Source organism: Durio zibethinus, chromosome 8 (assembly GCF_047325235.1).
Source record: "Durio zibethinus cultivar Kanyao isolate XHJ-2024 chromosome 8, ASM4732523v1, whole genome shotgun sequence".
In the NCBI taxonomy this organism is placed as follows: Eukaryota; Viridiplantae; Streptophyta; class Magnoliopsida; order Malvales; family Malvaceae; genus Durio; species Durio zibethinus.
Window position 1 is genome coordinate 5,217,654 of NC_143169.1, and position 17,300 is coordinate 5,234,953.

The 17,300-nt window shown below is 28.5% G+C and overlaps 2 protein-coding genes and 1 long non-coding RNA gene across 3 annotated transcripts; all 3 read left to right on the plus strand.

Annotated features, from left to right (window-relative positions):
- Positions 1-7,183: 7,183 nt before the first annotated feature.
- Positions 7,184-9,100, plus strand: LOC111278356 (uncharacterized). Its single transcript, XM_022865015.2, has one exon. The coding sequence runs from the start codon at positions 7,184-7,186 to the stop codon at positions 9,098-9,100; it is 1,917 nt and encodes a 638-aa protein (XP_022720750.2).
- A 724-nt stretch (positions 9,101-9,824) lies between these two features.
- On the plus strand, positions 9,825-11,259 carry LOC111278867 (uncharacterized). Its single transcript, XR_002688813.2, has 3 exons — positions 9,825-10,097; positions 10,247-10,300; positions 10,937-11,259. It is a non-coding gene; the product is annotated as an uncharacterized LOC111278867 (long non-coding RNA).
- Positions 11,260-14,596: 3,337 nt separating this feature from the next.
- Positions 14,597-16,629, plus strand: LOC149517337 (uncharacterized). The gene is made up of 4 exons (XM_089765167.1): positions 14,597-14,642; positions 14,734-15,117; positions 15,216-15,413; positions 15,572-16,629. The coding sequence occupies exons 1-4, from the start codon at positions 14,597-14,599 to the stop codon at positions 16,627-16,629; spliced, it is 1,686 nt and encodes a 561-aa protein (XP_089621293.1).
- Positions 16,630-17,300: the final 671 nt, after the last annotated feature.

A 17,300-nucleotide genomic window follows, 5' to 3' on the forward strand; every position in this document is an offset into this window, starting at 1 on the left:
CTTTTATAAAGAAAATAAGAGAAGAAAACAAAGAGAATAATTTAAGAAAAAAGTAAATTCTTTTGAAAATAATTACCAAAAATGGAAATGCTAGAATTTAAAATAAATTAAGTTTTTGATCACATGATGTTTCAAAATTTTTTGTTTTGATTATCTTTTCCCCAAGGTATAGCGATGTAGATTGCTTGATGATAAGCTTGTTTATGTCAAGTGATTATAACATTATTTTTTTAATTAAATTATATAAATCAAAAAATCAAAATTTTAAATATTATAAACAATAATTCACTAATTTGTTATATTTAAATTTATCAGAATTTGAATTTAAATTTAAATTACTTAAACTAACATATATCCCTTATTTCTTTGAAAGAAACTTTTTTTTGAATTAATACTTACCTAAATATAATGTAAGCGTACAATAATTAGTAGAAATAAAATTATAAACATTAAAAAAATAGTATTTGCAGTGCATATTGAAGTCGGTTTATATGTTCTTTGAAGATTTTATCTTGGTTTCAATCAAAACTTGGAAAGGAATATTAGAATCGAAGATATAAATGAAAAATCATCTTTAGCTACAAATTTGTGGAGATGAAAGTCCTGGAACTCACAAAATGTTGCTATGTATTTACTGGTGAAGGATATCAAAAAAAGGGCGAAGGAAATTCTTTGCTTCATGTATCACAGAATTAATATTATACCATTTTTCATTAACAAGACAAAGGACATACATTGCACGTCGTACAGTAATCCTTCTCCAACTCTATAAAACAAACTGGTGGTTAGAAACAAAATTGTTATGACTTGTCTTTGTTAGCTTTCTAGGAAATTCATTATACTTAATTTTTTTTAATTTCTATCTAGCATATACTTTTGGTTTGTAAATCCATTTAAGCCTTAGCAAGCAGAAGCTAGAACAAAGCAAAAGCAGAAGCAGGTGTGCCCTCGCTTTTTAACGTTTAGACCAATCCATTAGTCGGGTTACCGTTCGACCTGCGAGTTTAGCTTGATTCAAAATGAGCTCTCTGCACGCAAGTTTTGTAGTTTGGGTCTGGTCCGAAATTTTATTTTATTAATGAATTTGATTTTTTTATTTAATTTAATTCTAAAATATATAATAAATTTTTATATTTTTTAAAATTGGATCTTTTGGATGCTGGGCCGAGTTAAATCTTGGGTAGGATTTTAACTTTTCAATGACCATCGGGTTTGGCTTTTCTTAACTTGTTGATTCATGAGTAATTTAATAATAATATATCTTTATTTTATTTATTTATTTTATTAATAGAATAAATGCATTGATATAGATAAGTAATTACTATGGAAACAATACAAATATTTTATTTGTACAGATATAAATTTTTCTTAATCAAATTATATTATTTAAAAAGTTTATTTATGGATAAATTCTTGAAGAAGTTTGACATTGTATATCCAATATGTATTTTTATTTATTTATTTATTTTTACATCTGAAGATGATATCTACCTTATCATGAACTAATTCAGTAATTACTCATGTTACTACTTAATTATGTATAATTACAGCCAGTTGTAAAGTTAAAGGGTTGAGTTCCAACTCACAACTCACAAAACTGAGCATTAAACAGGGATTTGGGGCATCTGGTTCCTACTTGGCAACTGCCTTCGTCATGCTACTCACAAGTATCAACTCATCCTTCCTTTTTATATATATATTTGTTTGGAGTTTATATTTTTTGTTTGGGTTAAGGGTTTGGATTTTTTTTTTTTTGGTAATATTTTTTTTGGTTTTGACTTTATTTTTTATTTTTAATTAGATAAAGTTTATAAGAAAAAAATATTAACATAGAGATGATAAAATAATTAGTATTTGAAGAATTTTAGTTTGCACCTACTTAATAAGTGCTTTTTTTTTTTTTTTTTTATAAATTTGAAGTCAGATTGTATTTTTTTTTAAAATAAGGATCAAGTCAGAAATAGGCTTTGGACGTTCAGTCCCATCTCAGGTATATATAAAAATAAATACTTTATTATTTATTTAATTTTATATTTATTTATATTATATTAATAAAGTTATTAATTAACACATTAGTTTGATAAATTCATATGATACCCTTATGTGATTTTCTTTCTTTTCTTTTTTCGTCATTTCTTTTTTTTTTGTTTTTACCTTTTTTTTAATTAGATAAATATTGTAAGAAAAAAGTCAATGGAGGTAGTGATGACAAAACAACTCGTATCCCATGGTTTTCGATTCACCTTGATCCAATAAGTAATTTTTTAAAAATTGGGATTAGGATGGAGTTTTTTCTTTTTGAAATCAAAGTCGAGTCAGAGACAAGTTTAAGGTATTTCATAAAAACGTATTTTATTATTTATTTAATTATATATTTTATTAATAAAGTTATTATTTAATACTATAATTTAACAAAATACTATAGTTATACATAATTAAAACGTAATTTATATTAAAAAATAATGTTTTATGAACATTATATTTAGTTAAAATTATTAAATTAATTTTAGATCAATGCAAGTCAGATGTGAGCTAAACATATATATGTTGGGTCAAGATCAAGGATTAAAAAAAAAAAAAAAAAAAACTCAATTTAAGGTTAGATTATGAGTTGAGTTGAATTATTAAAAACGAGTTGAAGTCAAGTGAACGTAAACTGGCCCCAACCAAACCTGTTGTGATCCTTAAATGGTAGTGTTCATGTGACACCTTCATTTGGCTTATTTTTTTCTTGGGCCTTTACCTTATTCTTTTTTTAATTGTCTAGTTTAGTATTTCTTATCCATATTTTGAAAGATAAATGGGTAATAAAAGTTTTTATGTGGCACTACCATTTGGCTTTTTTTTTTCTTTGATCATTCCCGTTTTTTCCTTTTTTAATAAGATAAATTTTGTAAAAAAAGACAAATTGGATTAATGGAGATAGGATAACAAACCAATCTGTATTCGATGAATTTCTACCCTCAAATCCATTAGGGACATTTTTATAAAATCAAAATCAACTTGGACTAGGATGGTTTTCCTTTTTTGAAAATTAGGATCAGGTTAGAGGTGGATTTATAATGCCCATCTCGTATCGTCCCAAGATATATATAAGAATATATTTTATTATTTACTTAATTTTATATTTATATATGCATTATATTAAAAATATTATTATTTAATACCTTAATTTAATTAAATATTATAGTTATATATAATTAATTTGTAATTTATATTGAAAAATAATATTTTCATGAATGTGATATTATTGAATTGATTTTGGATGAAGTCTAGTCAAATACGGGTTATATATATATATATATATATATATATATATACATCGGGTTAGGTCGAGTATACAAAAGTAATAACTGACATCAAGTTGGCATCGGGATTAGCATAAACTCACTTTTACCTAACTCGTTACCATCCCTAAATAGAGGTGTACATGTGACATCTTTATTTGGCTCTTTTTTTAGTTTTAGCTTTTTTATTGTTTATTTTTTAATTGTCTATTTTAATTTTTTAAAATATGTTTGAAAAAATAAATTTGAAAAGGTGAATTTAATTTGATTTGTTATATAAATTATGAAAATAAAAGGCATACATTATGCATAAAATTAATTGATAAATTTGCACTCATCATTACTTCTATTAGAAAATTATAAACGAATTATACTCACTGATTTATTAAATTAATCATGAGTATTATTAACTATAAATTAAAAAAAATTGGATCTGTAGTAAAATGCAAACTTAATTTCTATAAGGTCAAATTATGCTATAGGTCTTTGTATTATGCCAAAATTTAAAATTTAGTCATTGTATTATGATTCATACAAATTTAGTCTTCATACTTTTTCTAATTGGATAATCTTAGTCTAATCACTAACTCTATTAAATTTTTGCTATTAAAAATACTAACATGGCAATTAATTTAATAACGTGGCCATTGACTTAATGATATATGCATTGAATTTGTTGACGTGGTAATATTAATATATGAAATCAATTATTAAATTATACAAATGGTTTATGTACTTACACGAAATTTGAACTTTAGTCTCTTAAGTATAATTCATAAAAAACTCATATACGTACAAGTTGAATTTGATAATGTTGATCTAATTACCAGTAAAAATCATTTATTTTTATTTTTTGAAATTTAAATTTAAATTTAAAAATATCAATATTTTGAATTTTTAGAAAATTTTTTCATATTGTAAAATATTAAATTTAATAATTTTTAAACATTTTAGTTTTTCAAAATCGTATTTTTAGATTTTTTTAAAGCATATTTATTTTTTAAAAAATTAAATATTTTGAATTTTTAGATATTTTCATGATTTTTTTAAGTAGTAAAAATTTAATTTTGTCAATATTTTAAATTTTTTTAAATAAAGTTCCTTTTTTGGAAGTTTGTATTTTTTTTCAAAGTTTAATATTTTAGTTTAGTCAAAATATTTAATTTTTTGCTTTTAGTTTTTTAGAATTCTTTTAAAATTTTCTATATTTTTAATCTTTTTTTCTCTTTAGAAATTTTCTATATTTATTAGTATTTAAATGAAATATAAATAAATTATGGAGAAGGCACGATTTTTTAAAATTTGTTATGTTTTAATATATTTGAGGAAGAGCATAAAAATATAAGGTAAAACAAAGGAATGACAAGCACGGAGAGCTTCTAATTGCAATTTATTATTCACTTAAATAAATAAAAATATTTTAAAATTTATAAACTCTTTTTAAAAAATAAAAAAATTAAACGTTAATAAAAAATAAAAATTTAAGACTATGGAAAACTTTATAAGAAATTCTAAAAATTAAAATTAATAAAATTAAATATTTAGATTAAATAAAAATGTTAAAATTTGAAAAAAAAAACAAACTTTCAAAAAAAAAAGAAATTTTAGAAAAATTAAAATATTGAAAAAATAAATTTAATATTTTTAAAAAATCAAGAAAATTTCCAAAAAGTCAAAATGTTAATATTTTTTTAAAAAAAAATTTGATTTTAAAATAAATAAAAAATATGAATTTTTTTAAATTTAAAAATATCAAATTTAATAGTTTAAAAAAATGAAAAAGTTCTAAAAAATTCAAAATAATAATTTTTTAGAATTTTGAAATATGATTTTTTAGAAATTCAAAAAATATGAATTTTATTGGTAATTAGATCAATATTATCAAATTCAACTTATTTGAAGATGAGATTTTTATAAATTATATTAAAAAAACTAAAATTCAAATTCCATGGGACTATAGGAACTGCTTTCATAATTTGACTATTGGTTTCATTCATTCAGGTTGCAACATAAATAAAGTCAACATTATAAATACTATGTTAACAAAGTCAATATTTCATCAAGTCAATTGTCATGTCAAAATTTTAATATTAAAAATTTAACAAAATTAATGATTGAACTAAAATTATCAAATTTAAATAATATGTGAATTAAATTTATATGAATTACAATATAATATCTAGGTGTCCAGCATCCGTCAATTACATGATGTGTTGACAATTGTTAATTAAATGCTATAATTTTCATATTTTAATTTATAGTTGAAAACCCGTAACACTTCACTATGATGGAACTAGTTGAATGAGCAACATGATCAATAAAAAACAAAATTTAAGTTTTTAATGGCATATTTTTAAAATTTAAGTATAAATTTGAATTGTTTTAGAGTTCCAATACCAAATGCATCATTAACATAAGAAACAATGGTAATAATATTAAGGTTATATTTAGTACACAAAATTATGATATAATAGGATAAAATAATATTATGAATATAATTAGATTAAATAATATCATCTTATCTTATGTTTGATATATACAAATATTAAAATAAAATAATTTATTTATTAATCAATATTATCTTTTCTCAAAGTTTATGTAATTTAAATTATTAATATAATTTTTAAAGGTATAATAAAATATGTAAATTTAATCTCATAGATTAAAAATAATCCTCTTTAATTTAGGATGATTGAATCATTCTATATTAAGAGAAAGATAATTCTCTTTCTAATCTCATCCCTTTCAATTAGATACAAACCAAACATAATATAATATGATTATCATACTATCCTATTAATTATTCTATGTACTAAACATGACCTATAATCTCGATATTCCACTGTAATATACTTCACTTAATATGATAATAAATTATTATATCTATTTATGGTACCTTTCTTTTTAATTTTTATTAGCGTTCCACTGGTTTCATTATAGCATTATATTGTATGTATGACATATATTTATTTTCCAATATTATATATATGTGGTCAACAAGTCGGTTCTTGTCATATCATGTGTATCGTATATATATTTTTAATAGAAATCCTTTACAGTTTGAGACTGTGTTTTGGATTTTCAGTTGGCATTGCTCTGTTGTACACGGAGATGAAGGATATTGTGATTAAGAAACTATCGTCACGCTCTCTAAGGAGTATATGGTACAAATGGGAGCTTCGGGGGCTGGTTGTGCTCAGTGTCACGGACCTAAGTAAGAGTCTTGAATCACACATCGAACATAATAGGAGGGTCCTTGGGATATAAAAGGGTTCACACCACCTCCGTCTTGTGAGTCACCTTTTGTAGGACAAAACCGTGAGGTCATGGGGGCCAGAGCGGATAATACCTCACAAGGGTGTGAACCGTGACGGTCAGACTGATTCGGGACGCCGGAAGGGTGAATGCCCGGGTCCCGGAGCCGCGCGGGTTCGGAGCTTAAGTATCGACTCGTGACAAGTGGTATCAGAGCCAGCCCTAAATCGTTCGATCCATGCCGAACACCTCGAGGGAGGTAGGCAGGGTGGCCGGCCTCCGTAACAAGGGCGTCACGAGATTGGATGCTGGAGAATGTCACGGACCTAAGGAAGAGTCCTGAATCCCACATCGAACATAATAGGAGGGTAAGGGTTCACACCACCTCCACCTTGTGAGGCGCCTTTTGTAAGACAAAACCGTGAGACCATGGGGGCCAGAGCGGACAATACCTCACAAGGGTGTGAACCGTGGCGGTCAGGCTGATTCGGGACGCCGGAAGGGTGAATGCCCGAGTCCCGAAGTCGCGCGAGTTGGAGCTTAAGTCTCGACTCGTGACACTCAGCCTGTTTCTTCAAATTGTACTCGTCATATTCGGGAATCGACGGAAGTATAGCGGCAAGCGTTCATACCATGTAGCAATGCTTGTTTGGTTAACGTACTTGTTGGCAGACTATGTGGCAACCGTGGCGTTGAGTACCCTCCTTAAGAGCAGCAAGGAGGAAATAACCAGTTCACTGGTTGCATTTTGGGCGCCATTCCTTCTCTTGCATCTTGGTGGCCCTGATACTATCACTGCTTACTCCTTAGAAGACAACGCGCAGTGGATGAGACACTTGTTCGGGTTATGCGTCCAAGTTGGAGTGGCCTTCTATGTCTACTTCAGGTTTTGGACCAATTCTGCTCACACATTTATAGGAATTCCAATATTCATAGCCGGAATAATCAAGTACGGAGAAAGGAATTGGATTTTGCGGTCTGCAAACTACGAACAGTTCAAGAATTCCTTATTTGCAACTCGTAAAGTAGAAAACATTGAGGAAGAAGTTGGCCTTGGAATGGAGGAAGAGGTCGAGCAGCTCAAGGACTATTTAGTTCACAACCGGATTCTTGAAAAATATAGATATCTTCATCAAGCATATCTATCATTTCAGCTTTTCAAGCCCCTGTTTTCAGACCTCAAGTTGAGGGTATACAAAGAGTTAATGAGTTCCATATATACATTGCCATGCACCAATGATCAGGAAAATCTCAAACTGGTTGCCACTGAACTAGGATTTTTGTACGATGTCCTCTACACAAAGGTTCCCATAATGCTATCTCCGGTGGGTGTAATTCTACGATGCATCTGCTTTTCATCTACCGTTTCAGCGTTGACCGCCTTCACGATATTTGTTTCTAAGTCGGGCTACCCGAAAGTTGACATTGCCATAGCCTATTTGCTGCTGGTTGGAGCTATCCTTCTGGAATTTTATTCTGCCGTTGTGCATGTTCTCTCTGAGTGGACAATGCTCTGGTTGACGAAAGGTGGAAACAAGTTTAGGTATCAGGCAATTGCATCTAACTGGTTGCTCCATATTAAGAAGGGCAAGAAGGTAGGAATGAAATCGTTGGCACAACACAGCCTTTTGAGTTATTGCACTAAGCTCAACAAATCTAAATCTATGTTTAAAAAAATAATAAGGATTTTTGACACTGATGACACTTTGATGAAATTCAGGCATACTACCTGGGAGAATGTGGATAGTTATTTGACTGAATTCATCAGTGATCACATTGAAATGAGGTTCAATAAATATGCAGCAATGGGGAACAAGATCGATGTACTCTCTTCCCTATTGGGTGAAAGAGGAAATAGCGGGATTACTGGGACAGACCCTGAATTAAAACTCAGTTGGACCATAAACGAGGTTGAATTCACACACAGTATTCTTCTTTGGCACATCGCTACCGATATTCTTTTCTATCTTCAACGTCCTGGTAATGTCGGTCCGTATGGCCAGATTAGCAAGCGCTTATCTGATTACATGATGTACCTCCTCTGTATGCGTCCATCTATGCTTCCTGAAGGTATAGGTCAGGTACGACACCGGGAAACCTGCAAGGAAGCAATGAATTTTTTACCAAGGGGTTTAACAATCACTGAAGCTGCCAGAGTACTATTTCTTAGTGAGAATCTTGATGACGAATCTCGATCGTTATTTCTTGCGATAGGAGGTCAAAGGAAGTCGGTGTTTTTTGATGGATGCGTGCTCTCCCGAAAATTGGTAATGTTGGTAAAGCAATTTCGATGGGATGAAGAAGAAAAATGGAAAATGATTGCTAGCGTGTGGGCGGACATGCTGACTTATGCTGCATCGCACTGTGCATGGAGAGAGCATGCCAAGCAACTTAAGCAAAGTAAGGAGCTGCTCACTCACGTTGCCCTTCTCATGGCACATCTTGGTTTGAGTAGGCATATCGAAATGGCTGAACTTTCGGATGACCTTAAAAGCGAGCACCATAAGCCCCCTTGGCGTTGGGATAAGCTTCATCAATTGGCTTATTACTTGGCTTAATTAATTAAGATCATATATATATATAAAATTTCCTTGTTTTCTTCTTTAGATTAAGGTGAAAACAGTAATAATAAATTTAAAAGCTTCCATTTCTTTCCTAATAAATACTTTTCTTATGATAAAAATTTATAATAGGCCACCTTTTTTTCTAATTCCCCAAAATATAAATATCATTGTCGTTATGTTTGTTACTTTTTTTTTTTTTGTTCAAAAGGACACCTAGACAGGGAACTTCTCTTTTTCTTTCTTTTTCCTTTTGTAAAGAAGAGAAGAGAAGAAAACAAAGAGAATAATTTAAGAAAAAAGTAAATTCTTTTGAAAATAATTACCAAAAATAGTGATGATAGAATTTAAAATAAATTAAGTGTTTGATCACATGATGTTTTGAAAATTTTTTTTGATTATCTTTTCCCCAAGGTATAATGATATAGAATGCTTAATGATAAGTTTGCTTATGTCAAGTGATTATAACATTTTTTAAAAATTAAATTATTAAAATAAAAAAATCAAAATTTTAAATATTATAAATAATAATTCGCTAATTTATTATATTTGAATTTATCATAATTTGAATCCTAATTACTTAAACTAACATGTATCCTTTATTTATTTGAAAGAAACTTTTTTTTAATTAATACTTATCTAAATATAACGTAAGACTACAATAATTAGTGGAAATAAAATTATAAACCTTAAAAAAAATATATAGTATTTGCAGAGCATATTGAAGTCAGTTTATATGTTCTTTGAAGATTTTATCTTGGTTTCAATCAAAACTTGGAAAGGAATATTAGAGTCGAAGATATAAATGAAAAATCAGCTTTAGCTACAAATTCGTGGAGATGAAAGTCTAGGAACTCACAAAATGTTGCTATGTATTTGTTGGTGAAGGATATCGAAAAAAGGGCAAAGGAAATTCTTTGCTTCATGTCTCGCAAAATTAATACTATACCATTTTTCATTAACAAGACAAAGGACATGTGTTGCATATCGTACGGTAATCCTCCTCCAACTCTATAAAACAAACTGGTGGTTAGAAACAAAATTGTTATGGAATTCTAGACTTGTCTTTGTTACCTTTCTGAGAAATTCGTTACACTCAATTTTTTTTTTAATTTCTATTTGGCATGTACTTTTGGTTTGTAGATCCATTCAAGCCTTAGCAAGCAGAAGCTAAGAACAAAGCAAAAGCAGAAGCAGGTGTGCCCTCGCTCTTTAATGTTTAGATCAGTCCATTAGTCGAGTTACCATCCGACCAGCGAGTTTAGCTTAATTCAAAATCGAGCTCTCTGCACGCAAGTTTTGTAGTTTGGGTTTGGTCCAAAAATTTATTTTATTAATGAATTTGATTTTTTTATTTAATTTTAATTCTAAAATACATAATAAATTTTTATATTTTTTAAAATATTTTAATATATTTTTAAAAATTGGAACTTTTGATGCTGGGCCAAGTTAAATATTAGGTAGGATTTTAACTTTTCAATGACCATCGGGTTTGGCTTTCTTTAACCTACTGATTCATGAACAATTTAATAACAATATATCTTTATCATTATTTTTATTTATTTTATTAATTGAATAAATATGTTGATATAGATAAGTAAGTAATATGGAAACAATACAAATATTTTGTATGTATGGATATAAATTTTTCTTAATCAAATTATATTATAAAAAAGTTTATTTATGGATAAATTCTTGAAGAAGTTTGACACTTTATATTCAATATGTATTTTTATTTATTTATTTATTTTTACATCTGAAGATGATATCTATCTTATCATAGAACTAATTTAGTAATTACTCATGTTGCTACTTAATTATGCATAATTGCAGCCAATCGTAAAGTCGAAGGGTTGAGTTCCAACTCGCAACTCGCAAAACTGAGCGTCAAACAGGGATTCGGTGTGCATCTGGTTCCTACTTGGCAACCACCTTCGTCATGCTACTCACAAGTATCAACCCATCCTTTTTTTTTTCTTTTTATATTTGTTTGGAGTTTATATTTATTGTTTGGGCTTAGTGTTTGGAGTTTTTTTTTTTTTGGTAATATATTTTTTTTTGGTTTTGAATTTATTTTTTATTTTTAATTAGATTAAATTTTATAAAACAAATACTAATATATAGATGATAAAATAATTAATATTTAAAGAGTTTCGATTCACGCTAGTTTAATAAGTGCTTTTTAAAAAAAAAATTTGAAGTCGGATTATTTTTTTTTAAATAAAGATTGGATCAAAAGTAAGTTTAGGATGTTCGATTTCACCTCGGGTATATATAAAAATAAATACTTTATTATTTATTTAATTTTATATTTATTTATATTATATTAATAAAGTTATTATTTAACACATTAGTTTAATAAATTCATATGATACCCTTATGCGATTTCCTTTCTTTTGTGTTTTTACTTTTTTTTTAATTAGATAAATATTGTAAGAAAAAAGTCAATAGAGGAAGTGATGACAAAACAACTCGTATCACATGGCTTTTTTTTTTTTAGTTTTAGTTTTTTTATTTTTTATTTTTAATTGTCTATTTTAGCTTTTTTTAATTATGTTTGGAAAAATAAAATTGAAAAGGTGAATTTGATTTGATTGTTATATAAGTTATGAAAATAAAAGGCATACATTTTGCATAAATTAATTGATTAATTTGCACTCATCATTACTTTTATTAGAAAATTATAAGCGAAATTATATTCAATGATTTATTAAATTAACCATGACTATTATTAACTATAAATAAAAAAAAAAATTGGATCTTAAGTAAAATGTAAATGTAATTTCTATAAGGTCAAATTATGCTATAGGTCCTTGTATTATGCCAAAATTTAAAATTTAGCCATTTTATTATGATTCATAGAAATTTAGTCCTTATACTTATTTTGATTGGATAATCTTAGCTTAATCACTAACTCCATTAAATTTTTGCTATTAAAAATACTAACATGGCAACTAATTTAATGATGTAGCTATTGACTTGATAACATAAGCATTGACTTTGTTGCTGTGGTAACATGAATATATAAAATCAATTATTAAATTATGCAAATGATCCATGTACTTATACGAAATTTGAACTTTAATTCATAAAAATCTTGTCCACGGACAAGCTAAATTGGATAATATTGATCTAATTACTAGTAAAATAATTTCTTTTTACTTTTTTAAAATCAAAATTTAAATTTTAAAAAATCAAAATTTTGAATTTTTAGAAAATTTTTTCATATTGTAAAATATTAAATTTAATAGTTTTTAAATATTTTAGTTTTTAAAAATCATATTTTTAGATTTTTTAAAAGCATATTTTTATTTTTTTAAAAATTAAAATTTTTGAGTTTTTAGATATTTTCATGATCGTTTTAAATAGAAAAAATTTATTTTTGCCAATATTTTAAATTTTTTAAATGAAGTTCCTTTTTTGAAAGTTTGTATTTTTTTTCAAAGTTTAATATTTTAATTTAATCAAAATATTTAACTTTTTTGTTTTTATTTTTTTAGAATTCTTTTAAAATTTTCTATATTTTAAATCTTTTATGTTCTTTAGAAATTTTCTATATTTTTTAGTATTTAAATGAACTATAAATAAATTATAGAGAAGGCACGAGTTTTTAGAATTTGTTATGTTTTAATATATTTGAGGAAGAGCATAAAAATATAAGGTAAAACAAAGGAATGGCGAAGCACAAAAAGCTTCTTATTGCAATTTATTATTCACTTAAATAACATAAAAAATATAATTTTTTTTAAAATTTTATAAATTCCTATTAAAAAATAAAAAAAAATTTAAAAATTAATTAAAAAACATAAAAATTTAAAAATATGGAAAATTTTATAAGAATTTCTAAAAAAATAAAATTAATATAATTAAATATTTAGATTAAATAAAAATGTTAAAATTTGAAAAATACATAAACTTTCAAAAAAAATTAGAAAAATTAAAATATTGAAAAAATAAATTTAATATTTTTAAAAAAACAAGAAAATTTCTAAAAAGTCAAAATGTTAATCTTTTTTTTTTTAATCTGATTTTAAAATAAACAAAAAATATGATTTTTTTAATTTAAAAATATCAAATTTAATAGTTTAAAAAAATGAAAAAGTTCTAAAAATATTCAAAATAATAATTTTTTAGAAATTTGAAATATGAGTTTTTAGAAATTCAAAAAATATGATTTTTATTAGTAATTATATCAATATTATCAAATTTGACTTATTTGGAGATGAGATTTTTATTAATTATATTAAAAAAACTAAAGTTCAAATTTCATGGGACTATGAGAACTATTTTCATAATTTGACTATTGGCTTCATTGATTTAGGTTGCGACTTCAATAAAGTCAACATTATCAATGCCATGTTAACAAAGTCAATACTTATTTCATCAAGTCAACTGTCACGTCAAAATTTTTAATATTAAAAATTTGATAGAATTAATGATTGAATTAAACTTATCAAATCAAAATAATATGTAAACTAAATTTATATGAATTACAATATAATATCTACATGTCCATCATCCGTTAATTACATGATGTGTTGACAATTGTCAATTAAATGCAATAATTTTCGGATTTTAATTTATTGTTGAAAACCCATAACACTTCACTATGATGGAACTAGTTGAATGCGCAATATGATCACTAAAAAACAAAATTTAAGTATTTAATGTCATATTTTTAAAATTTAAGTATAAATTTGAATTTTTTTAGAGTTCAAATACCAAATGCATCATTAACATAATAAACAATGGTAATAATATTAAGGTTATATTTGGTATACAAAATTATGATGTGACAGGATAAAATGATATTATGAATAAGATTATATTAAATAATGTCATCTTATCATATGTTTGATATATTTAAGGATTAAAATAAAATAATTTACTTATTAATCAAAATTATCCTTTCTCAAAGTTTATATAATTTAAATTATTAATATAATTTTTAAAGGTATAATAAGATATGTAAGTTTAATCTCATAGATTAAAAATAATCCTCTCCAATTTGAGAAGATTGAATCAATCTATATTAAGAGGAGGATAATCCTTCTAGTAATCCAAACCCTTTCAATTAGATACAAATCAAACATAATATATAATAATTATTATATTATCCTATCAATCATTCTATGTACTAAACATGACTTATAATCTTAATATTATACTATAATATACTTCACTTAATATGATAATAAATTATTATATCTATTTATGGCATTTTTTGTTAATTTTTATTAGCGTTCCACTTATTTCATTAGAGCATTATATTGTATGTATGACATATATTTATTTTCCAATATTATATATATATGGTCAACAAGTCGGTTCTAGTCATATCATGTGTATCGTATATATATTTTTAATAGAAATCGTTTACAGTTTGAGACTGTGTTTTGGATTTTCAGTTGGCATTGTTCTGTTGTACACGGAGATGAAGGATATTGTGATTAAGAAACTATCGTTACTCTCTCTGAGGAGTGTCTGGTACAAATGGTAGCTCCGGGGGTTGGTTGTGTTAAGCCTGTTTCTTCAAATTGTACTCATCATATTTGGGAATCGACGGAAGTATAGCGGCAAGCGTTCATACCATGTAGCAATGCTTGTTTGGTTAACGTACTTGTTGGCAGACTATGTGGCAACCGTGGCGTTGAGTACCCTCCTTAAGAGCAGCAAGGAGGAAATAACCAGTTCACTGGTTGCATTTTGGGCGCCATTCCTTCTCTTGCATCTTGGTGGCCCTGATACTATCACTGCTTACTCCTTAGAGGATAGCGCGCTGTGGATGAGACACTTGCTCGGGCTATGCGTCCAAGTTGGAGTGGCCTTCTATGTCTACTTCAGGTTTTGGACCAATTCTGCTCACACATTTATAGGAATTCCAATATTCATAGCCGGAATAATCAAGTACGGAGAAAGGAATTGGATTTTGCGGTGTGCAAACTACGAACAGTTCAAGAATTCCTTGTTTGCAACTCGTAAAGTAGAAAACATTGAGGAAGAAGTTGGCCTGGGTATGGATGAAGAGGTCGAGCAGCTCGAGGACTATTTAGTTCGCAACCAGATTCTTGAAAAATATAGATGTCTTCATCAAGCATATCTGTCTTTTCAGCTTTTCAGCTTTTCAAGCCCCTGTTTTCAGACCTGAAGCTGAGCTTATACAGTGAGTTAATGAGTTCCATATTTGCATTGCCATCCACCAATGATCAGGAAAATCTCAAATTGGTTGCCACTGAACTAGGATTTTTGTACGATGTGCTCTACACAAAGGTTCCCACAATGCTATCTCCAGTGGCCGTAATTCTACAATGCATCTGCTTTTCATCTACTGTTTAAGCGTTGACTGCCTTCACAATATTTGTTTCAAAGCCGGGCTGCCCGAAAGTTGACATTGCCATAGCCTATTTGCTGCTGGTTGGAGCTATCTTTCTGAAATTTTATTCTGCCGTTGTGCATGTTCTCTCTGAGTGGACAATGCTCTGGTTGACGAAGGTGGAAACAAGTTTAGGTATCAGGAAATTGCATCTAACCGGTTGTTTCGTATTAAGAAGGGCAAGAAGGTAGGAATGGAATCGTTGGCACAACACAGCCCTTTGAGTTATTGCACTACGCTTAACGCATCTAAATCTATGTTTGAAAAAATAATAAGGATTTTTGACACTGAGGACACTTTGATGAAATTCAGGCGTACTACCTGGGAGAATGCGGATAATTATTTGACTGAATTCATCAGTGATCACATTGAAATGAGGTTCAATAAATATGCAACAAGTGGGTACGAGATCGATGTCCTCTCTCAACTATTGGGTGAAAGAGGAAATAGCGCGATTACTGGGAAAGACGATCGCTTAAAACTTAGTTGGACCATAAACGCAGTTGAATTCACACACAGTATTCTTCTTTGGCACATCGCTACCGATATTCTTTTCTATCTTCAACGTCCTGGTAATGTCGGTCCGTATGGCCAGATTAGCAAGCGCTTATCAGATTACATGATGTACCTCCTCTGTATGCGTCCATCTATGCTTGCTGGAGGTATAGGTCAGGTACGACACCGGGAAACCTGCAAGGAAGCAATGAATTTTTTACCAAAGGGATTAACAATCACTGAAGCTGCCAGAGTACTATTGCTTAGTGAGAATCTTGGTGACGAATCTCGATCGTTATTTCTTGCGATAGGAGGTCAAAGGAAGTCGGTGTTTTTTGATGGATGCGGGCTCTCCCGACAATTTGTAAATTTGGTACAGGAAGTTCGATGGGATGAAGATGAAAAATGGAAAATGATTGCTAGTGTGTGGGTGGACATGCTGACTTATGCTGCATCGCGCTGTGCATGGAGAGAGCATGCCAAGCAACTTAAGCAAAGTAAGGAGCTGCTCACTCACGTTGCCCTTCTCATGGCACATCTTGGTTTGAGTAGGCATATCGAAATGGTTGAACTCCCAATGACCTTCAAAGCGAGCACCATAAGCTCCCTTGGCGTTGGGATAAGCTTCATCAATTGGTTTATTACTTGGCTTAATTAATTAAGATGATATATATATTATATATCTTAATTTGGACATTTAATCCGGCTTGCTTTTTTCCCTTCTACTTCTCAATTTCATAGTAACTGCATGCATTTAAGAATAAACAATCTAAACAACAAAGAGCCTCAAAACAGGAAAAACTCAGAAACAATCTAAAGCCATACAGCGCAATTTCCAGCGTACAACAAGAATCCCAAGCAACCTTAATCATCAGACACAGAAGGAAGACAACGAGCAACACTATTGACCTAGAGAAAACCATTAGCAAGAATCCATCAAGAAACAATTGAAAAGCAATAATCGAAAAATGCGGAAACAAGTCCCCAGCACAAGATCAGACAAGAACCAACAAGAACAACAAGCAATTACAAAAGCAAAAGCAATCGAGAACAACACAACAGACAATTAGAGCATACAAAACTATAAATTTTATGGGCTGATGGTTTTGAAGTTCTGGGTTTGTTTGTTTTAGACTTTTAGGTTTTTGGAAGCTAGAAGGGTTTGCTTCTGGTCAGTCTTGGTTTCCTGGGTAAAGAACAGTGGTGTGAAAAGTTGGTTAAGACCCGAAAGTTTGGACTTAGATCTATCTACTAGATTTTGGAAAGATTTTTGGAATTCTTGGTTGAAAAAGAGATTAATGAGACTGAAAGGATTAGAAAGAGACCTAA

What these genes read in the sequence shown, in the direction of transcription:
- LOC111278356 (XM_022865015.2), top strand. Translation starts at nt 7,184, where the DNA reads ATGCTTGTTTGGTTAACGTACTTGTTGGCAGACTATGTGGCAACCGTG.
- LOC149517337 (XM_089765167.1), top strand. Translation starts at nt 14,597, where the DNA reads ATGGTAGCTCCGGGGGTTGGTTGTGTTAAGCCTGTTTCTTCAAATT. An exon ending in TAAGCCTGTTTCTTCAAATT is followed by an intron (nt 14,643 to 14,733) that starts GTACTCATCATA and finishes ACTTGTTGGCAG; the next exon opens with ACTATGTGGCAACCGTGGCG. An exon ending in TGAGGAAGAAGTTGGCCTGG is followed by an intron (nt 15,118 to 15,215) that starts GTATGGATGAAG and finishes CTGTCTTTTCAG; the next exon opens with CTTTTCAGCTTTTCAAGCCC.